This window comes from Aspergillus lentulus, assembly GCF_001445615.1.
Source record: "Aspergillus lentulus DNA, contig: Alt01, strain: IFM 54703, whole genome shotgun sequence".
NCBI classification, from domain to species: Eukaryota; Fungi; Ascomycota; class Eurotiomycetes; order Eurotiales; family Aspergillaceae; genus Aspergillus; species Aspergillus lentulus.
The window spans coordinates 286,036-307,726 of record NW_028322123.1 but is presented as its reverse complement, the minus strand read 5'-3'; the positions used below and the strand labels follow the sequence as shown (position 1 = coordinate 307,726).

General features: G+C 52.0%; 8 protein-coding genes across 8 annotated transcripts; 2 read left to right on the top strand and 6 right to left on the bottom strand.

Moving 5' to 3' along the window:
• Nucleotides 1–100: 100 nt before the first annotated feature.
• On the top strand, nucleotides 101–1,618 carry ALT_0080 (FAD-binding oxidoreductase; the record flags this gene model as incomplete). Its single annotated transcript, XM_033563036.2, has 1 exon — nucleotides 101–1,618. One exon carries the CDS (start codon nucleotides 101–103, stop codon nucleotides 1,616–1,618), a length of 1,518 nt encoding a protein of 505 aa, XP_033418927.2.
• Nucleotides 1,619–1,860: 242 nt separating this feature from the next.
• ALT_0079 (putative 5'-nucleotidase) lies at nucleotides 1,861–4,050 on the bottom strand (the record flags this gene model as incomplete). The annotated part of the gene is made up of 4 exons (XM_033563037.2): nucleotides 1,861–3,355; nucleotides 3,416–3,609; nucleotides 3,678–3,888; nucleotides 3,944–4,050. 4 exons carry the CDS (start codon nucleotides 4,048–4,050, stop codon nucleotides 1,861–1,863), a joined length of 2,007 nt encoding a protein of 668 aa, XP_033418928.2.
• Nucleotides 4,051–4,601: 551 nt separating this feature from the next.
• ALT_0078 (uncharacterized protein) lies at nucleotides 4,602–6,563 on the bottom strand (the record flags this gene model as incomplete). Its single annotated transcript, XM_033563038.2, has 2 exons — nucleotides 4,602–6,468; nucleotides 6,529–6,563. The coding sequence occupies 2 exons, from the start codon at nucleotides 6,561–6,563 to the stop codon at nucleotides 4,602–4,604; spliced, it is 1,902 nt and encodes a 633-aa protein (XP_033418929.2).
• A 1,365-nt stretch (nucleotides 6,564–7,928) lies between these two features.
• Nucleotides 7,929–11,821, bottom strand: ALT_0077 (5-oxoprolinase; the record flags this gene model as incomplete). The annotated part of the gene is made up of 2 exons (XM_033563039.2): nucleotides 7,929–9,251; nucleotides 9,299–11,821. 2 exons carry the CDS (start codon nucleotides 11,819–11,821, stop codon nucleotides 7,929–7,931), a joined length of 3,846 nt encoding a protein of 1,281 aa, XP_033418930.2.
• Nucleotides 11,822–12,683: 862 nt separating this feature from the next.
• On the bottom strand, nucleotides 12,684–14,182 carry ALT_0076 (FAD-binding oxidoreductase; the record flags this gene model as incomplete). Its single annotated transcript, XM_033563040.2, has 2 exons — nucleotides 12,684–13,852; nucleotides 13,921–14,182. 2 exons carry the CDS (start codon nucleotides 14,180–14,182, stop codon nucleotides 12,684–12,686), a joined length of 1,431 nt encoding a protein of 476 aa, XP_033418931.2.
• An 809-nt stretch (nucleotides 14,183–14,991) lies between these two features.
• On the bottom strand, nucleotides 14,992–17,518 carry ALT_0075 (transcription factor domain-containing protein; the record flags this gene model as incomplete). Its single annotated transcript, XM_089598912.1, has 8 exons — nucleotides 14,992–15,455; nucleotides 15,514–16,021; nucleotides 16,102–16,177; nucleotides 16,225–16,349; nucleotides 16,401–16,909; nucleotides 16,959–17,183; nucleotides 17,261–17,389; nucleotides 17,461–17,518. 8 exons carry the CDS (start codon nucleotides 17,516–17,518, stop codon nucleotides 14,992–14,994), a joined length of 2,094 nt encoding a protein of 697 aa, XP_089456576.1.
• An 825-nt stretch (nucleotides 17,519–18,343) lies between these two features.
• On the top strand, nucleotides 18,344–19,838 carry ALT_0074 (uncharacterized protein; the record flags this gene model as incomplete). The annotated part of the gene is made up of 3 exons (XM_033563042.2): nucleotides 18,344–18,616; nucleotides 18,670–19,683; nucleotides 19,731–19,838. The coding sequence occupies 3 exons, from the start codon at nucleotides 18,344–18,346 to the stop codon at nucleotides 19,836–19,838; spliced, it is 1,395 nt and encodes a 464-aa protein (XP_033418933.2).
• Nucleotides 19,839–19,949: 111 nt separating this feature from the next.
• On the bottom strand, nucleotides 19,950–20,503 carry ALT_0073 (cupin domain-containing protein; the record flags this gene model as incomplete). The annotated part of the gene is made up of 2 exons (XM_033563043.2): nucleotides 19,950–20,264; nucleotides 20,318–20,503. 2 exons carry the CDS (start codon nucleotides 20,501–20,503, stop codon nucleotides 19,950–19,952), a joined length of 501 nt encoding a protein of 166 aa, XP_033418934.1.
• Nucleotides 20,504–21,691: the final 1,188 nt, after the last annotated feature.

Sequence of the window (21,691 nt, the reverse complement as noted above, 5' to 3'; positions counted from 1 at the left end):
GGTAGCCTAGTTGGTGTGGGTACAAGCTAGGACACGGTACTATTCCTCTACGTCACAACCCGCTCTCCCCGATTCCCGCAAAGCCCCTGGTCATCACAACATGGACGATCACAACAAGACCGTAGCGACCATTGCAGGTCAGGTCAGAAAATTCCACAGTCGCCAACAACCTTTTCGCATCTATCATGGCTCAACGAATAGTACACGGCAGTCTGAGCATGATCACAACAATACCATCAACACAGCACATCTAAATCATGTTATGCGCACCGATTGCGAAGCTCAAACAGTGCTGGTCGAACCCAATGTCCCGATGGACCACCTCGTCCAGGCCACTCTGGCTGCTGGCCTGGTCCCTCTTGTTGTAATGGAGTTTCCTGGTATCACGGCCGGAGGAGGGTTTTCCGGCACATCCGGCGAAAGCAGCTCTTTTCGACACGGTTTCTTTGATGCCACTGTAAATTGGATTGAAATAGTCCTGCCAAACGGTGAGGTACGGATTGCCTCGAAGACCTCCGATCCCGATCTCTTCTGGGGTGCTGCGTCGGCATTCGGCACTCTAGGTGTCGTCACGTTGCTTGAGGTACAGTGTCAACAGGCTAAACCTTATGTCGAGCTGAAGTACCAGTCCACCTCGTGCATGGCTCATGCCATGGACGTCTTCCGCACCGCGGCTGCAGATCAACAGATCGATTACCTCGACGGGATCGTCTTCGCCAGGGATCACATCGTCGTTTGCACAGGACGATTGACCGATTCTCTGCCTGCAAACATCAAACCACAACGCTTCACCGGCGCTCGGGATCCGTGGTTTTATCTTCATGCACAGAAACGTGCCAACTCATCTTCAAGAAGCCCAGACTACATCCCGTTGACCGACTACCTTTTCCGCTATGACCGGGGCGGGTTCTGGGTTGCCCGGTACGCCTATTCGTACTTCCTAGTTCCATTCAACCGTATCACACGCTACATTCTGGACTATTTCATGCACACGCGGGTGATGTACCACGCTCTCCACGAGAGCGGACACTCGAAGCGGTACATCATCCAAGACGTGGCGGTACCATACACGGGGACAACCGAGTTCCTCGACTGGCTGGACCAGAAACAGAACTTTGGCGCATACCCGATCTGGCTGTGCCCTCTGCGGCATTCAGAAGGGCTGATGTCACGTACTGATTCGACCAATGCGGCCCTACCATCTACCAATCCGGAGGACGACGGGTACCTCATGAACTTTGGTCTGTGGGCGCCGTCTCCCTTCCACAGCAACACTGCCGAGTTCATCGCACAGAATCGCCGACTGGAAGGCAAAGTGCGCGAACTCGATGGAAAGAAATGGTTATATGCGCATGCGTACTACACCGAAGACGAATTCTGGTCTATATACGATAAGAGGAAATACGACCAGCTGAGGGAGAGATATCATGCGTCTTATCTGCCTGATCTGTACCAAAAGGTTCGGTTTAGACTTGCGGCGTCTGAGGATGGTACTGGCAGTATGGGCTGGGGATCTATCCGAGATATTGTGTGGAACCTCTGGCCTGTGAGTGGGTTGTATGGTGTCTACAAAGCCTGGAGGGGAGGGGATTATCTGCTCAAGACGAAGCAAAAGTAAGTCTTCGAGTCATTGAGCAGTGTTGCTATGTTCCATGTTGTCAAGTGATGATCGTTCAGGCACCGGCAATGGGGGTTTGGAATGGATATAATGTAAATGAACAAGTGCCAATACCAAGTATATCATCCATTGGTCATTTATCGTAAGTCGTACTCTATTGTGCTTAGATCAAGAAGTAAGCATTGCTCGCAGAGCTCCCAAACAATCCGACTACAACTCATGTATCCAACTACGAGTTGGCACTACTTCTCGATAACAATGCGCCCCTCGAGTCTGGGCGCAATGCCGGGGGTCCACGCCGGCGTGAACCCCTGAGCATCATCGGCCGTGTTGAGCGTCGTGGGCTCGAACCCCGCAGCGCGCATCCATTTCCGGACCGCCCGGCGCGCAAGCCGCATCCGTTGTTCTTCCTCCGCGGCAGAGCGGGCGGGCAGAGTGACGTAGTTGGTGGTCGGCTGCGGGGAGGTCAAGATCTCCGGGTCCGAATCCGAGTCCGAGTCCATGCTCGTGCCCTCCTCGTCCTCGCGGCCTTTGGCAGTCCCGTTTGCTTCGATCTCGGTGAACCGGCCGTAGTAATAGTGCTTTGTGCGTTTGAGATTCGGTCGCGAGAAGAAAGGCCGGCTGGGCACCTTCTCGGAGACGGGGGAGGGTTGCGCGGAGGCGGGTTTCAGCCAGCCCTCGCAGTGGAGGTTCTGGTGGACTTTTGCCCAGTGCCGTGATAGACTCTTGCTCCAGCGCTGCCACTTGCCCAGGATCCGGAGGCTGAGGAAGTACTGCCGGAGGATGGTGCTGATCATCACGCCGTTCTCTTCGTCGACGATCTCTTCCACCTCGCCTCCGGCGGACTGCACGAGGAGGGATGTGAACCCGTCCTTTCCGCGGGCCATGTAGCCCCTCGTCGCGAGGACGTAGCTCCGTTCGAACTCGATCGGTTGTCCGCCTACTTTGGCCCAGTTGAGGCGCGAGCCAGGGGGTGCGGACGGGTTGTAGCTAAAGGAGATGTTCGATACCTGTGGGAAGCGTCCTTCGAGGGCGGGCAGCTGGCTCACTCCGTTTTCTAAGGCGTCCATAAGTGCTGAGCCCTTGATGCGGAGCAAGACCACCGGGTCCTCGAAGGGGAAGCAGTTTAGCAGATCCTTGAGGCGTAGGAGACCGGGTGGGTAGATCTGGTCACCGCGGATCGTCCCGCCGGCCATCATAGCGCAGTCAGCGTCATAGTAGAATCGCATGAGATCACAGACAAAGTTGCCGAGATTGGACTCTTTCTGACGAACCGTGGAGAAACGGCCGTCGAGCGGACGGACAGTGTATCCAACCGGCTTTTCCAGCTTCGCCTTGAGACTGGAGGTCAACCGACCGACCAGGGCAACGGTGGCGGGATCTTCGGGAATCGTTCGAACTATATCGCGACGGACGATGTTGAAGTCCCATCCCGGTCCGTCAGTCTTACGCCACGCCTCGATATAGCTCAGCTGTTTGAAATCGGTGCCGGATCGCAAGATATGCGTGTTGTTGATCACCGCATGTCCGTAGAAATGATCATGGCCTCCTAAGATGAGGTCTATCGTGCCGGGGGGAAGGTTCTGGGCCAGTTTATAGTCGTTCGGTTCTCGCTGGTGGGTAACGGCTACGATAATATCCGCGCCCTGCTGGCGCAGTTTCGGTGCAAGCTCTAACGCGGTTTGTGAGGCGGATTTATAGATCAGGTCCGGAGGGAGGGAGTTGATGGTTCCTAGCCTTAAGATTGTCAATTCATCGCCTGATACCATAGTACCATAGTATCGTTCAATAGCCTACCATTCTCGCTCTCCCAGCCCAATAACGCCAACCTTGAGTCCGTTCGACGATGTCAACATAACCATCTTCTCGCAATTGGCGATCGAGACGTCTGAACCCAGTGCCGGGTCTAGAACATTGGCCAGCAGCCAGGAAAACCTGCACTGGCTACGCAGATGACGAAACTGTGCGACACCGAAATCGAGATCGTGATTCTGTCCACCCCATAGCGTGTTAGCCACATTCCTGGTCATAATCAAGCCTTTGTGCAACGCTCACATACCCCAACACAAGCTACATCCGTCCCTGCTTTGTTCAGGAACGGTACCATATGTCGCCCTTTGGTGACTGTGCTCTCGAGACTGGGGTTAAAGGCATCGCCGGAGAAGAAGGTCAGGACGTCGGGAAGGTCGGTAAATCGCGGGTGCGAACGATAGTAGTTGATCACAGATTGGAAACGGGAGACACCGCCAACGGGTTCAGCGGAACCAGCTCTGGGACATGGTCAGCATTCATCGAGAAGGCATGTCGGTGAGGGGTCAAGCGTACTCCACGTGGTAGACATCGTTGTAGTGAATCAGACGCAAGTCAGGCGGGCCTGTTCTGTTGGAGGAATGTGTGATGGTGAGGCCATCTAGTTCGACTGGAGTCATCATTTATAGGATATAGTAATGTCAAGAAGGAGAGGCGGGAGAAGAGTGAAAGAGGATCAGACAGCTAGCTGAATGAGCTCAAAGGCAACACGGGGATCAGCAAGTGCTGCCTGAGGCATCACGGCTGCAAGGCACCTCCAGAACTAGCTTGCCACCACCAATTACAACAGGTGGATCCGCGCGGGGATCAACGGGGTTCGTCAGTGGAAACTCCATAGTGCAATCGGCGGAGTAAACAAATGACGTACTACACGAAGATGATTTAGAGTCCGAGAAGCGAGTCAAATATATTGTAGTGAGAAAAGGCTGACTATGGCAATTGATGGAAGTGGTGATGGCCATCACTTTTGTACAGCATTGTGAATGGGGAGTATTACATGACTTATGTCATGTTTCAGGAGAGTCTCATGCAGTTGTAGACCGCGATCCCTGAACGCCTCGCCTTATACAAATCAAATAACACATAAATAGTGACAAACCAACATCCCAAGGTATCCTGATAAAAATTCAAAGTAAGAAAAGTAGAACCAAAATAAGAGTGGAAACAAAGCCGACTATATCCTTCTTTCAGTCACCGTCCAACGTCTTCTGGTAGCAGCTTCCCGGTCCTTGGATACCGGTGTGCTACCCCAGAGACCGCGTTGGGAAAAGGTTCTTTGAGGCAGGTTGGACCACGCGGCTGGCTCCTCAGGCTTTGATGCAGAACCCTTTGCCTGACCTGGACCGACGGCATCAGACGAAGTCGATCTCCGGTCGCCAAAGTTAGGTAAAATATCGTCGGCCGATTCGTGTATAACAGAGGCGGAGCCCCATAGACCAGTGGAGCCCTTTGGTGCGGTAGAGGGGCGCAAAAGGGACCACGAACGTGATCCAACACCCGAATTCGGGGATGGGCCGATCATGAATTGTCCCTGAGAAAGCGAGGGGCGCAACGCAGGCCGATGACGATAAGCGGACATCGAGGGAGTGACCGCGCTGCTTGGTGAGGGCAAGCTGGAGGTGGATGGGATTGGATTCACGGTAGGGCGTAGATGATCAGTCGAGGCCACAAGTCGTAAGCTGTACTCTTTCGTGAGTGGAGCCTCTTCTACCGGTCCAGGGGACAAAAATCGCTCCCGAGCAGTGTCTGCCTCGTTTTGTTCGTCCGTATTGTCCTTGCGGACGGACAGGGTAAGGGATGCTGTTTTGAAATCCAACAGCACGGGCTCTCCAGTCAGAGCCCCAACTAGGGCATTGCATCCTGCCCCGTGAGTAATCACGATGAGAATAATGTCGGTCGCATCGTCGTCGTCAGCTGGCTGGTGTAGATCCCCGTGAATTCCAGGCTGTTGCGAATGTCGCCGCGGTCGGCCAGTCCCGGCACCTTGCTCGTTGTCGCGGTACCAGGCAAGCATTCGCTCAAAGCCAGCACGGAAGCGCGAATGCATGGCACTCCACTCTTCGCCGTACTCCCCTCCATTGCCCCAGTTCTGGGGCTCACGCATGCTGTCCCACTGGTAGTCAATCTTCACACAGGCGTTGCGCGCGTGCGTGACATATCCTACAGGGATCGGGTCCGAGGGCGAGATGGCGTAGCTCGGCGTGGGAGGCATGTATGCGCCGTCTGGAATCGGTGGAAGATCAGTGTTGATTTTGCCGAGGATTCTTCTAGCGTTAGGGGTTTCGGCGGACTTGAGACTGTCATAGCTCCCTGCACGGGTGCGCTGGCCCGGAGTATGGGTAACACCCGAGGAAGGGCCAACACTGCTTACCGTTCCATCCACGCGAGTTGTGTCAGGGTTTGTGAAACCACCCCAGCCCCCAGGGAAGTTGCCTGTCGACGGCTTGTTGGCCGTGTCCGCTTCGGGAACGACGTCATCCCCGCGCCGAAGTAATTCAGCTTTGGCCGCAGCCACGAGCCTTTCCGACTTCGGGGGAGGGGTGATCTGGTCAAAGTAGTCTGGACTCAACCACTCCCCAAGAAATGCGTCCACGCGCAGGAGACACCGATGATCGTGGGAACCAGGCATCGCAGGGGCAGAGGTCATCGGACTCGAGATAGACTCTCTTCGTGAGTCTGCACCATTGACCTGGGTGGAGTTGGAAGCGACGGCGGGGTGAACAATCTCGCTGTCCGTATAGTGCTGGCTGATCCCCGAGCTGACAGCGATGGCCGTCTGCACGCAACGAAGATATGGAGAAGTATGAATTATGAATCTGCGCTTCTTTTTGGGATTCGGGAGCGATGATGGGAAATTCGGCTCGTCTGATGGTACGATGGACGAGACGGGGGGATGGTCGTCGAAGGATTGCAGTAGGTTGATGATTCGAGCTCCGAGCGCGCGGGACTGGAGCCATCCGCCATAGGAAAGGGGAGGATCATAGGGAGTCGGAGAGGTGAGGTGCCAATTTTTGTCGGCAGCATCTAGTCGAGCGCCATGCCTGAGATCAATCTGTCAGCCAAACGTTGCTACCTCAGAAGCTCATGAACTTCGACCATACCTGGCTATAACGATGGCTGCGGGGAGTTTCCCCATGGCAGGCAAGACGTTTAAGGGAGCTTTCAGGTAACAAAAAGGCGGATGACGAAAAGGAAAAAACAGAGAAAGGCAGTTCTTCTGGTTGTCAAAAGGAGCAGTCAAGGGAGGGGGAAGCTCTCCAGTTGTTCGTTGTGAAGGTCCGGCGGGGTAAATGTGACCGGTGATGCCTGGTCAAGCCATCAGATCAGAGCATTGCTTTTGTTTTTTGTTGCAGATGCAAGACAACATGATCATGAGGATATAGCTATAGCACGAGGAAAAGTATTAGTTTATCTGGCCATCATCCATAAGGTGACTAGTACCCTGTACCTAGTCGATATAGCAGATATCGTGGAAATCAGTCTTTTTCTTTTTCCATTTTTTTTTACCTTACCCCAGCTTTATCAGAAACAGACTAATGTTAATTAATCAATAATTCTTCTGACTGATTTGTGTCATTTTGCATGACAGGTCACAGGCAGACGCTCAGACAGGATGGGATCTTCTTGCAGAAAAGGTGCCATCTCCGGGAGTAACCATAAGCCGTAAGCCATAAGCCATCACAATCACAAACATGTGATTCTGCTTATGTAAAACAGGAATGGAATCGCCGATTTCAGGAGTAGGATTCTGAAGAGAGGAGAACTGAGTTTCTGTGACTTGTCAAGATGTCTGAATATTAGAGAGGTAGACTATCTATCTAAGGTGTATGTTCTACTTCCTCTCAATGAAGTGAAGCAGATCCAACGAAGATTCATATTGTACGACTGGTGTTCAGTAACACTAGATCCTTTGTGATGCCTCAGGCACCAACCGAGTCGTCCAGTTGATCACTGGATGAGAGACCAGGGGCTGTAAATATTTGATCCAACTCCTTCACATGTCGCAACATGCTTCCACTAAAGTAGTACTCCGTATTCGGCACTTACAAAACGCCTTGCAGCATCCTTGTTTAGGCTCATGCGAGGAATCCTTAGCGACAATTCTGAGCTCAGATCTCTCCGAGGCTAGCTACTATTATTATTGTTTCAAAACTGAACTAGTGCTGGGTCCTTTGACACGAGGAGCATTGAGCACGTTCCTTTCAGTCCATTAAACCACCTGATCACGTCGTGCTTTGACACTGCTTCATGATCCTTCGGGTGTTGTGGCTGTCGGACCGATACACCCTAGCAACACCCTTGTCGACGTGATACTACCACTGTCGGTCTAAGCAGGAGTTCCATCGTTTGTGGATGGAGATTCTCTGATAAATAGCCTGCATTAGATGGATAAGGAATAGACGAATAGCCTCAATTGAAATCATACATTTCTTATATTCGTCGTAAACAATATAACAGTACCTGCGCCATATACAATAAATGCAAATGCTCATGCTCATGCTCATGCTTGGGCAGCCCCCCATCCACCACCACCAGCAGTCATAATTACAAATCGGTCATGGGTGCTCACAGACACGGTATTCTTCCCGCCAACATTCACCTGGCGCTCCACCCCAGTCTCTTTATCCATGGTAACCCACAGATTCATTCCCGGCTGCGCATCCTCGCCGCCCTCCAGTCCGTACGGACGATGCACCCGCCGCTCCGAGAGGATCGAGCACTGCATCGGCGCGAGGAACTCAATCTCGCGAATCACGCCGTCCCCGCCAGGATGCAGACCCTTGCCGCCCGATCCCGGCCGCAGGCTAAACTGCCTCAGCAGCGTCGGGTACCGCTTCTCCAGGATCTCCGGGTCCGTGATGCGCGTGTTGGTCATGTGCACGTGTACGCCGGACTCGCCGTCCCAGGTTGGCCCCGCGCCGCTGCCTCCCGCGATGGTTTCGTAGTAGCCGAAGCCTGGGAGTGTCTCGCCGGTGTGCGGGTCGGTGCGCGCGTTCGTGCCGAATGTGAGGTTGTTGCAGCAGCCCTGTGAGGCGGCGCAGGCGCGGAACGCCTTGAGCACGACGTCGGTGATGCGCTGCGAGGTCACGACGTTGCCGCCGACGACGGCGGCGGTCTTGGTCGGGGAGAGGATGCTGGGTGATGGGACGTGGATGTCGATCGGCGCCAGGCAGCCTTGGTTGAGGGGCACGTCGGCGTTGATCATGCACCGCAGGCAATAGATAATCGCCGAGTGGGTGATGGCGATCGGGGCGTTCCAGCCGCCGTAGACCTCCGGGCCGGTGCCGTCGAAGTCGAAGACGGCGGAGCCGTCCGAGCCATCGATGGTGACCTTCAGCTTGATGGGGGTGCCATCGTCCATGTAGTCGACTGCTTCCAGGGGTTGGCCCTCGAACTTCTTGTGGAGTCCCTTGAGGAGGTCGCGGACGGCCCGCTCGGCCGTGTGCTGGATGGCGTACATGTACTTCTGGACGGTCTCGACGCCGTACTCGGCGAAGAGAGCCTGGATCAGAGAGATACCGCGCGCGTTGGCGGCGATCTGCGCTTTCAGATCGGAGATGTTGTCGCTGACGCATCGTGCACCCGAGCATCCTTCGTACTGAGCGGGTCCGTCAACCAGAAGTTCCATGATGCGTTTTTCGTCGAAGACGCCGTTGCTGACGATCTTGTCGCCCTCGATCGCTGCTCCTTCTTGCCACAGCTCGGTGGATTTGGGAGGCATCGATCCAGGAAGGATGCCTCCAATGTCCGCGTGATGGCCACGAGACGCCACGTAGAACATGATCTCGGTGCCACCGGGGCGGTCAAAGACGGGCGTAATAACCTGGGAATGTCAGTACATTAAATAGCGATGGAATAAAAGTAGCGTACCGTGATATCCGGCAAGTGAGTTCCACCACAGCTTGGGTGGTTGGCAACGAGGACGTCGCCGTCTTTCAGATTCCCTAACCACTTCTGGTGCTGATACCGGACAGCAAACTGCATCGAGCCGAGATGAACAGGAACATGAGGTGCATTAGCGACCAGCCCCCCATCAGGAGAAAACAGAGCGCAGGAAAAGTCCAGACGCTCCTTGATGTTGGTCGATACCGAGGTCTTCTGGAGCGTCCGGCCCATCTGCTCGGCGATAGACATGAATCGATGGCCGAAGATGCTGAGCCGGATGGGATCGATGTTAGATGACTCATCGCTGGCCGCAGATGCATCGGTCTTGGTGTCTTTGAGATCAATTACGACGCACGTCTCCAAAATGCTTGCAACAGCGCTGGGTACGACAACAATGGTCTGAGTCTTGTCGATGATGATGGCAGGTCCATGTACACGGGTGCTCTTCTCGAGCTTATCGAGCAGATAAACGGGAGTATCAATGCGGCTAGAATGGCCATCAAAGTATGCCTTGGTGACATTATCAGGCGGGCGACTGACGTCTTTCAGAGATGCCTCCTTCAGCTGGACTAGTGGGCTCTTTTCCGTCCGCACTTTGGAAGAGGCGGTCGTACGCACGCGGATGTCATCGACGAGGACTGCTCTCTCCGAGTTGAAGCCGAACTCTCGGCGATGACGCTCTCGGAACTGATCGAGGAAACCAGAGTCCTCCTCCGGCTTCAAGATCATCAGGCTGGTGTCCGACCCTTCATACCGCATGTTGAGGTACAGTTCATGATGGACCTGATCGGCACGGAAGCCTTGTGTCACCATCTCCTCGGTAGCAGCTTTGGTCATGGCGTCAAAGCGTTTCTGCAGCGTCGACTGCGAGGCGTGGTAGTCAGCAGAGACCGGCTCCTGAGACTCCTTGACGACTTCAGCCAAGGCCAGACCGTAGGCGGATAGGACGGAGGAGTATTTGTGGATGATGATGCGGGAGATTCCAAGGGAGGCGGCAACGGAGCAGGCGTGCTGGCCACCAGCACCACCAAAGCAAGCCAGATGATGGGAAGCAGTTTCAAAACCACGAGCCTCGGTCAGGTTGCGAATTGGGCGAGCCATGGACTCGTCCGCCACCTTCAAGAAACCCAAGGCGATCTCTTCCGCCGTGTACTCTGGCTGACCCTTTTCTCTCCTTTCAGTGTTGATCTTGTCTGTCAGTTCGTTGAACAGCTTCGTAGTGGCTTCCAGGTCAAGTGGCTGGTCCTCGTTCGGACCAAAGATGTGTGGGAAGTACTCCGGCAGCAGGCGGCCAAGGAACAGATTGGCATCCGTCACGGTCAGAGGACCACCCTTGCGGTAACAAGCCGGACCAGGGTGAGCCGAAGCAGATTCAGGACCGACGTAGAACAGACCGTTCCGCCAGGTGAGGATGGAGCCTCCACCGGCTGCCACGGTGTTGATGTCGAGTTGAGGGGATTGGATCAGAACGCCAGCGACTTTGGATCCGAACACATGCTCCAGATGGCCGGCGAAGCGCGAAACGTCTGTGGATGTGCCACCCATGTCGAAACCAATGACGGGAATCTTCTCCGTAGGATCATAGCTGGTGGCTGCGAAACCGACCACGCCAGCAGCCGGACCAGACAGAATCGCCTTCAGCCCGCTGAAGCGGCGAAAGTCAACCAGGCCACCGTCAGATTGCATAAATTCGAATCGACACTCGCGCTGTTGTTCCAGACCCCCTTCGAAGGCGGCAGAGATGGAATCAATGTATGTTTTGATGACTGGGGTGAGGTAGGCATCGGCTGCGGCCGACATCCCTCGAGGCACGACCTTGATCATGGGTTGTAACTTGGAAGACAGTGTAACGGAGAAGCCCATGCTCTCAGCCAGCTCGCCGATCAGGCGCTCATGCTCTGGATATGCGTATGAATGAACAAGCGCCACCGACAATGACTGATACCCCTGCTCTTTCAGTCTCTGAAGCTCCTCTCGAACGGCCTCGAGATCCAGCTCTTGGACCACGCGAAACTTCTCGCCGGTAACACCTTCGACAATGCGGGCGCCGGGGAAGCAGTCCTTGTCAGCAGACGGATGGCAGGGCACAACACGCTCATTAACCTCCACCACACCTTCTGGCAAGACACCAGGCCTGGCCATCGTCAAGTCAAAGATATTGGGACGCGATTGATCGCCGATCTTCAAGAGATCTCGGAAACCTTTCGTTGTGAAGAGCACAGATCGCGCACCTTTCCTTTCGAGTAAGGCATTTGTAGCAACTGTCGTCCCCATCCGCAAACTGCCGATGCGGTCTAGCTTCAATGGCTGTCCCCGAGGATGCGGCTCGCCAGTTACAAGCTCGAGGATCTGACGGACACCTTCCGTGGGGGCATCCTCATAGTGACCGGGGTCAACCGAAAGCAACTTAAGAATGATATCTGGACGACCAGGTACGATGGCATGGACATCGGTGAATGTACCACCGCGGTCGATTGAAATAGTGATCTTCCCTGATTCTTCCTCCATCTTGTTTATGTATGTGTGCGGAGATGATGTAAGAACTTGGAGAGGATGGAGGGGGGAAAGAAGTATAGTATGCTATGTGAACGAGGGGTATCACCGATTTATAATATGCCACCCCAGATTCTGGCAAACACTAAGCTCGTTCGCTCTCCGACTTTAAAGGGCCGAAAGAGACCATCACTGATAACGAAATCACATCACTGGCAAGTCCAGCGCCGATCTGACTGGTTCTCCGCCTACTTGGCCCCATCATTCGCGCTGCATTCTCCGTGCCGGCGTTGCGGGCGCATTCGACCAGATCACGTGTCGGCCCGATGGTCGGCGCGTCGGGAGCAGCGGTCCGATGCGGCCGGTCATTGCGATAGAAGAATGTTGAAGACGATGGTGATGAGTGAGATTAAGGTGATACCAGTGATATACAGGAGAAGTCCTATTGTCCTGCTGAAGGCTGCGTCTTGCACAGACTTGCGGTGTGGAATCAATGCTCAGATGATGTCTTATATGGAGTTTGTATGTAAAGATACATGGAATGCCTGGTGTGGTAATCTAGCGAATAGCCAATATATATCTCTAGTTTATAACTATAAGAGTACCTAAGTTATTAACTTATTTAAGTATTTATATTTCTAATTAGGATGATTAGTGGCTACCCAAGACTTAGTGGGAAGGATAGACGAGCTGTAAGAGAGGGATAGAAGATATGTATATACATATATGGAAGCTGGAGTAGGTCTTTTGCCCAGCTGATGGTAGCAACCGGCGCTTACCTTTCGCAAAGGAGATATCCAAGCAAGTGGAGCACCGTCAACTGGAGCCTACACTGGCATGAAGCATAACACTTTACAAAAATGCAACCTGTGCTATATTAGGAGACAACCATAACGCCCTGTGGATTGTGGAAGACGTCTTTTGGATCCAATTCACCCTTCAGCTCTTCCAATCTTGGAAGGTTGCTACGCCAGTACGCCTGCTGGGCGTTGGGCATCCTGGGGTCGGGACATCCGAGGTATGCATGACCCGCACTCTCTGGTACTGCCTTAGCCAGAACATCGTACAGACCATCTGCGAAACCATATGTGGTTTGCGAGACTGGACCAAGCGGGTTAATCATGAAGATTTGGACCCAGAAAAGCACATCGCGGTGGCCATATGCTGTGGCATCTTCAGGCACCTTGTTGATAGCTCCACCCTCCAGGCTGAGGGTAACAAACCAGGACACCGTTCCGGGGTTGTTCTTGTGGATATAATTGAAGAAGTCGTCAATTGCGGAATCGGGAATCAGTGCACGAGGTGTAAATCCTAGGGACTTGGCATAGAACCAGGTCGGCGTGTTTCCGACCAGTCTTAGAATGACATCTTCCAATCCGTGACCGACCATTCCCAACCAATCCGTCAGAACTAGCACGGTGCCCGGCTCGCTTGTCGGAAACCTTTTCTCCAGGCCCAGCGCGTCGTACTCCGCTTTCGAACCAAAGTAAATACCTTCGAGAATGATCTGACCGTCGAAAATGTTCATGTTGGAGTAGAACTTCCAGGTGAGGTCTTCCTGAGCGATGAATGCCTGCCAGTCCTTGACGAGCTTTGCTTTCTCGGCAGGGGTTTGCAGATTGAACGTAAATGAATATTGGACAGCCAAGCCAGGTGCCTGTTCGGTGCGCACTTTGAACTCCGTGACTATCCCGAAGCTGGCGGCAGCACCTTTGACAGCGAAGAAAATATCCTGGTTCTGAGTATCTGACGCTCGCACAATACTCGAGTTTGCTAGCACGACCTCGACTTCCTCGACGTGGTCGAGCGCCAGACCCCACTGGCGCGCTGTCGGACCCAATCCGCCCATCGTCAGGTGGCCGCCTGTCCGAATGGTCGGACAGATACCATGCGCCATTGCTCGATAGCCCGCATTGTACAGCGCGGTATCGAGGTCGCCTAGTGTGATTCCGGGTCCGATGGTCGCGATATTGGTCGACTCATCCATGGAGAATTGGTTAAAGTGCTTCATCTCGACCACGATGGCCCCGTCTTCTCCTCCGAGGCCTAGAACAGACGGTTAGCGGACTGTATATCCGAGACTGCAAGCTACCACCGTAACCAGTCATACATACCATAATTGCCGAAACTGTGTCCTCCACTGCGCGCTTGCACCTTGTAGCCATATTCAGAGGCACATTGTACCACCGCAGCTATTTCCTCCGCTGATTGAGGGTATGTGACTGCTGCGGGAGTGACCGGGATATTCAAGTTGTATGGCTCGACTGCGGTAGCCTGGTACAACAGCTGATCTTGGAAAGCGACATGAGCATGATTCCCCCCAACAGCGGATAGTAAACAGTCACGCCCTGCGGCGATACTGGTGGTATTGCCCATGATGCAATGCCGAAGTCAAAGTCGTACTGAACGGGATTGCGGAACAAAGGCCCATGGGCCCACGCGCCACGGGGCCCCTTTTTGTACCTGCAGTCGGGTTGCGCAGGATGTTCATGTCTAGCTCTTAAGCTGCCGACTAACTAGAAGACTAGTACTAGATAGTTAGTGATAGGCATGGTCAATGGGCCCACTAGGGATTACACCGAGAATACCCCAGTCAGCAGAAACGAGGATTAGAAGGATCAGAAGGATGAGCGTGATAGTACAGGAATGACACGAATGATGGTACTATCTTAGCAGTATTCTCATCAGACAGAGAAATTGTTGCTTGGATGCAAGTAGGCTAAACTAGTTCTCAGTCTCTTGATGGATAGCCAGGTGGGTATGGACTCGTGTTTGTTGATCATTATAAACACTAAGCACCCTAGTGACGCTAACTAGTACGGAGTACTATGTTTAGTTAGGATAGGCCAGGAACCAGTGCACAGTGCGCTGTATTTTGCGTTAGTACTAGTATGATACTAATGATCTCCACTTATTTGTGCGGTCTTGGGGCCTATGAGAGTTAAGCAACCGTGCAGTAAACATGCAACACGTTTATATCTTTATAGAACCTAGGCTGGCCTCAGGGAAGAGAATTCCCATGGGAGTTGGTCACGAACTCCGAATATAGCCTAAAATATCCATGGCTTATCATCTTACCAGAGTTGTGCTCACAACTAGAGAAGACCCTATGCCAAGACTTGATATGTACATTTGAAAAAGAGTCATGACTAACATCGCAAAGTCTTTATTGGAGAACAATTAAATCAGTCCTGCCTTCTCAGCGTGTTCTCAATCCAGTCAGTGTCCATATCAATATCGATCTGACCAAGGACTTCTTCCCACAATCCCGGGTCGTCGTTGATATCAAGATTGAACGTGATATGCTGCTGGGATGGCCAGTCTGAGGGACCGACCCTTGGATCATCGTGTCCTATACCGATATCTTGAGGAGGACTACGCTGCTGACTGCTCCTAGGTGTCACAGGAGCATTGAAATCAACCCTCTCCTCGGCCACTTGATTGGATCCAATGGAGGCCTGAAGTTCTAGCAGCAAGGAGTGACGAGACCCGAGGTAGGTATTCCCTCGATCAGCCATGCTGCGCAACAGATTCAGTGCCATGTCCATTGTTCGGGCATTGGTCTCATTGTGCGGAAAGGCTGCATTGACCATGACCAGCAGTAGAGCGGCCGAGAAGATGTACTCGCCATCCAAGTAGCCGTAGGTTGCTGATCGGTTTACAATGAGCATCAAGTTCGGGTTGAGAAGGAAGATATGAGAACGTACCCACTAGATTGTGCCTGGCTGCAGCATCCATGATGAGCGTCGTGGCTCGAGCTGCGGTGATGCAGCTCTCAATGACGGCAACTGTGTTTTGCGACAAGCCTGCTTTCCAGTCATTCGCGGCCTGACCTCCAGTCTCTGCATCCAGTCGCCTCTGGATTACATAGAACACTAGGGGTCTGGCAGTCATGTTGATGCATGAGTAAAAGTGAAGGAATATGGAGACTGATTCGCGATTGATATGGGTGTCTAGCGTGGTAAAATCAATGCGTAAGCGATCTGGCACTTGTCGGAGCCAGTCAGATAGGTCATTTGTAATGCTCTGTACGGATGCCAGGAGATTAGACCCGGATCGGGGCTTCTTGCGGTAGATCTCTATACCGCATGTTAGCATTGCTGTTGAACGGCCTAGGTTGAGGAGCTTGCCTTCTCCAATTCTGCCTAGAATGCGAGACAGTCGGGTGTAATGAGTAAGAACGACGGACGGCCACGGAGCTGATGCAGAACCGCCCTGCCAATGGTTAGCAAAGAGTCATTGATTGAATGACGAAAACCGAAAGAACTTAAAGAATAAAGTTTGAGGAGTCATACTTCAGGTATCGGCCATAATGTCCCAATATCTTCATCCTGGATAGTGATTGGATTCCCAGACTTGACAGAAAGTAACCTGCAACATGTCAGCATGCCGCTCCCAGAAGATGTAAGGCGCAGTACCTGTCAAGACTATACACGGACCACCAGGCTCGCCGTCGTCGATAGCGATCCGCATCACTCACATCGGGATGCGATACCTCCTGATGGAGTCCTAAAGAAATAGCCATGCGAAGCGCGAGGCCAATCTACAACCATGTCAGCGGGCCATCAATGCCATTATAAAAACGAATGCTTACGTATAGAAAAGCAGCATCCCGTCGGTTCAGATTCTGCATGTAATAAGCGACATAGCACAGCACCTCGACGAAGAATATCGAGCCTTCCTCATGAATGTCTGGCAGAAAACGCAAGGCATGCTTAAAGTACTTGAAGCCAGGCGGGCCATCGTCACCTGACCACTGGTTCACTGAATACATCAGTCCGTAGGCAATGACAAGCAGGACTTGGCAATAAACGAGGCATGACTCCCGGTTCGAGAAGTCAGGGGGGTGATGATAGACGATATTGAGTCGTTCTTCGAAGTCCTCGGGCTGTATAAGGGAAAAAATAGTTCCAATATAGGCATACTGCACCCAGAACAATCGCTTGGCGAATTCGAATGGTGGCATCTGTGGGAGAGCCCGATTGACGGAACGGTGCAGAGACGAAGGATCATCGTACAGAGGGCGTACGTCCCATGCGAGATTGGATGATGAAGGATGCAGTCGCTTGGCTAGCGCGACCGCCGCAGCAGGGCCAACATAGTCTGAGAGTGATTAGCTGCTATCATGGATGACGCAACCTATGGGACGTACGATGTTCTCCCGATCGGTTTAAGAAAAGATTATCCGTTCCATTATACCACCAGTCATCTCGGTTAGGCGGAGTGCTCTCGCTCGCGTTGCTATAAGGGGTGGGCTGGCTTGGAGTGGAGTGCGATGACAGAGGTGGAAGACTGTGTTCCGACCCTTGTCTTGCAGCTCTAGCTTGCGATTGAAGCTGACGCAGGTAGCTGTTTGAGGTACCATTGCGATTAGCACCTTGCACCTTCCCGACGATTATTCCTTTATATCTCCGCTCCCCTCCTGGTCCGCGTAGTACGGGTAGTTTTGCTCACCTTTCAGATACCGACACACGTTTCTCAGCTTCAGAATACACACATATCTGTCCCGCATCCTCACATGCAGCACAGGGATAGGGTGGTGTGCCAGCGCATCGGGTCTTTCTGCCCCGACATCGATTGCATCTGCTATAGTCGTCAGCAGGTCTCTGCAGAACGGCTGGTGATCATCACGCACGCTATAACAGAACGCGTACTTCCCGACCTGTCTATTGATCGGTTCTGCAATCCACTTCGAGCTTTCCCGTGCGCCATTGGGAAGTATTTGTGGCAGTCAAAGATAGAACATAATTATACTGACTGTCTCCTGCCTTTGGGAGATCAGATAAACTGGCTTGCAATAGACTTGAACTCGTTCGATTGTCCTTTCTTTCACAGCAGGGGCGTCAACAGCCCAGGAAGTGAGCTCAAGGATTCGATTATTTATGCAATCAAGGTTGACGACGACTATGCGATGTTTGCCGAAGCTCGTCTCATGACCCCACGATGCTCCTTCTCCGATCGGCTTTTTTTAACAGTGTTGTCTCGTTGGACACCCACACTGCTGACCTCGAGGCTGAAATCCTGCTCGTATTTGGCAGACCTTGAAGATAACTTTTTTTTCTCATGAATCAATGATGTCTTCTCCAGATTCCCCGGATTAACCTAATGGCTGCTTGTGGTGTCACGCAGCATGGGAGCTGATAAGCCGTCGGCCCGATGGAGAATGGGGCACGACCAATCCAGTTGGGTCTTGAGATGGACATGACTTAACCCACTGAACAATCAGATAAGACCCAAAGGAAAAGCTGACCAATTACGCAGTACCTAGGCTTACCTGTGCTGCTGGTGACCTTCGAGGCTTCAAGGATTGAGACTGGTCGCCTGGGGAAAACAAAAAGAAAAACAAAAAATGAAGCACTGCCCTTCTCCCCGGTTCTTTTTCTCGGTTCGGGACATCGCGGTTAAACAAGGAGATGGAGTGGTGTCATGCCGAGTTGTTTCATCGAACTCTAAAGTCGGTTCTCTACTGATTTCTTCAAAGGAGAACAAAGCCCACAGGTATGATTCAAGCTCCATTTCGAAAGATGTCCCAGGCAAATGGCTGTGCTTGCGATTTTACTATTGATTCTCTGCGTGTTCGGCGGAATCCTGTGGAACTATACGCGGCTAAACTCAATCCCCGGCCCAGTGCTTGCGCGTCTATCTAATATTTGGCGGGAGTGTCTTAAATCGTCACCACGATATGCTTATCGCTTGGAGCGTCTTCATCGCAAATATGGCGAGGTGGTTCGCATAGGGCCGAAGACAGTCAGCGTCCCTGACCCCTCCACCGTTTTCTGGCTGGACGCCACCCGTCAACAAACGTCGAAGGTATTCATCACTTCCTCTCCAAGTAGATGGACTACAAGCTGAGATTTATGAAGCCGTTCCTTGATAGCTATGTGGATGAACCAGAAGGAGGGACTGTCAATACTCGACTCAAAAGCAATCATCGTGTTTACCTAGACGGACAGACCGACGACGGACCTCACCATCATGATAAAATCGAGAACCTGGTTCTCGACTTTCTCCGAGCCATTCGAAATCAGCGTACTTCGAAACTGGCCGTGTTCCGAACCTTCGCGACAGACATTGTTAGACGCATGTTCGTGGACGACCTTGACAATGAACGAGCAGCAGCCATGGGTACCGGGACAAACCCTACGAATAGATGCCGATTTACAGCGTCTCTGGAGCATATTATGTTCAAGAGCCCAATTGCTATGCTAAAGCGCAAACGCAACAATAGCCTAACATGGGTTTCTTGCACAGGGACCTATTCCGGGTGGAACGATGCGTCTATCTTCGAAGTCTTGCCGGAGACTGGCAGGAGACCATTCCTGCAGGCAGGAACCCGTGAAGATTTGGATCCGCACGCCTCTCTGATTGCGAAAGGAGCGGACTGTATGATTACCGCATTCGTTTCAGTGTTTCTCCATTTGGTCAAGTGCCCTACGGCTATGTCTCGACTCAAGCACGAGGTAGACATCGCATTTTGCAAGGAGGCTTTGTCTGATATTCTTCAGAAAGGGACGGAATTACACACCCTACCATTCCTGGATGCTGTCATGAAAGAATCGATGCGACTTGCCATGAGATTCGATCCTCGAAGAGATGTTCCTGGGGGTGGTATAGCAGTCCTGGGACATCACCTTCCTGAAGGAACGGCCGTTCAGTTTCATTCAGAGACTCTAAGTAATAATCATACCATCTTCGGAGAAGACGTCTCTTCTTTTCGGCCTCAGAGATGGCTACAGGCCGACTTGGGCCGACGGCAACTGAGACTGATGGAGGCAGCATTGTTGGTTCTGCGACCGAATATGCCAAATTCTGCAAAAGCTCGAGCTACTTGGCAAGAATTGAAGCGAGCAGCTGCTCTGATCATCTGGAAGTTTGATGTAAGTGCAGTTGGCAGTCTTGCAGATGTCAGACTAATATATCTTAGTTGCATCCTATCAATCTTGATGAGGTTTCCATCCTTTCCATCCAAGATGCCGCTTCTCCAGAGCAAGGATACAATATCTTGGCGAACTTTACTCCTAGAATGCATTAATTCGAAATATGCCAAAAATAAACAATTGCTCAGACATCATTAAATACAGTTGTCGCCTGGGACACAAGACGAGGCTGCGGGCGGCACATACTCAAGGAGTTCTATAGAAGCTCACTCCCCCTTCACCAGCCCCATCTTCTCATTTTCGGCCTTGCTTCGCTGACTCCATTCCGGGGCCTCATCCTCGCCCTTTTCTTCCTGTGCATCTCCTTCTGCTTTGGTCTGGTGCATAGTACTCGGATAATGCTCGGCAGGCGCATAGATTGTCACCACTTCCAAGGGGACATCGCCAATGTTAAGAAATTGATGCTGGGTACCTGCGGGAACGATGACGACATCGCCCTCCTTGATCTCCTGCTCCTTTCCAGCAACGATAGCCTTTCCCTTTCCGTGTGTGAAGATGAGCGTTTGGTCGACAGTGTGAATCTAAAGGTCATTAGCTTTCACCGAGCCATCAAAGGTTGAATGCAAAGACGAACCTCATCTCCGATCTCTCCGTTCACTGGTACTTCCATAGCAACAAACTGGGAGTACAAGCCTGTATGTAGTACTTTGCGGAAAACGCCAAACTTCCGATTGGGCGACATCACGCCGGGAAGATAAACCATTTCATTCTTGGGCGGCTTATCAGCCGTATTGCCGTTGAATTTGTGGAAATTGGACATTTTTCCGACGCTGTGGTGGAAGCCTTGATGAGGGTGGTTCTTGCAGTAGATGCTAGATACGAAGGGCACTGTGTTCAGGCCAGAGTGAGTCCCGCGAATTATACCAAATTGCCGCCGAAGTAAACTCAGTCCTCGATGCATTTTATAGTATTCAGCGCTCTTGAGAAATCGGATGCCATCCTTGACACTGGCTTATCTTATACACGGCGTCTAGACTTGTTGACAAATTCGACCGACCAGGCCGAGGCAATGGTGACGTAAGGAGCAGATTTCTTGATGCGTTCATCCGTTGCCTACAGACAGGAACCGGTCCGATGATGTATATCCAATCTTAATTGAGTATTGAACGATCTGATCGCTCGATAGCCTGTTTTATTGCATCAGTAGACGAAGAGCGTTAGATGGTGATGATCGATGTCTAGACCGCGTTGTGCCACCACTTTATTATCAAAGCACCAAAGCTTGTTTTACTCATTCCTCCCATCTACGGCCCCATCCTATCCTCCAAATTTCGGCATGAGATCTTCCCAGGATTCATCAGTTGCTCTATATCTGTAACGTTCCTCCTGTCAGTCCCCTCGTATCGCTCTCCGAGCCTTCCCGCATCCAGCCAGGAAAAATAGTCAGCGCTTCTGGGATTTCTTCTGGGCTCAGAGCTCTATAGCTTATAACATTACCATCTTTATCGACGTTTCGCCACACTCCATGCCGAGGTGGGACTCCGTGGGAGCAGCCCAAGGGGTCTTCTGTAAGGAGCTCAGGGTGGATAATAAGATTGACTTATCTGCGCAGGTGGATCCCCCTTTCTGAGTTAAACTGTTATCACTACGAAGTCTAGATATACCATAAAGCTATCTACTATAGTCTATTGATAACTCTAGCTACTTATTATCTATATATTTTTACAATATATACTATTAAGACCATCATTTCGTCTTGCAACTGTATACATCCTGTTGACTGTATTTAAAATACATCCTCTTGGCACCACCTTTCAACGCGTGCCTCTGTTTCTTTGTTGACTTTGTTATTTGCAACCCAGCTTAGCTCCTGCTTCTCGCGCCATACCTTAACTTGGCAGGGAAGTGCTTCTTCTATAATGAATGGATCCATTACTTGTGTGACCCAGCTATATTTGGCCGCAGGTCATGATTTCAAAGGGGTTTAGATAGGAATCTGAAGAGAAAT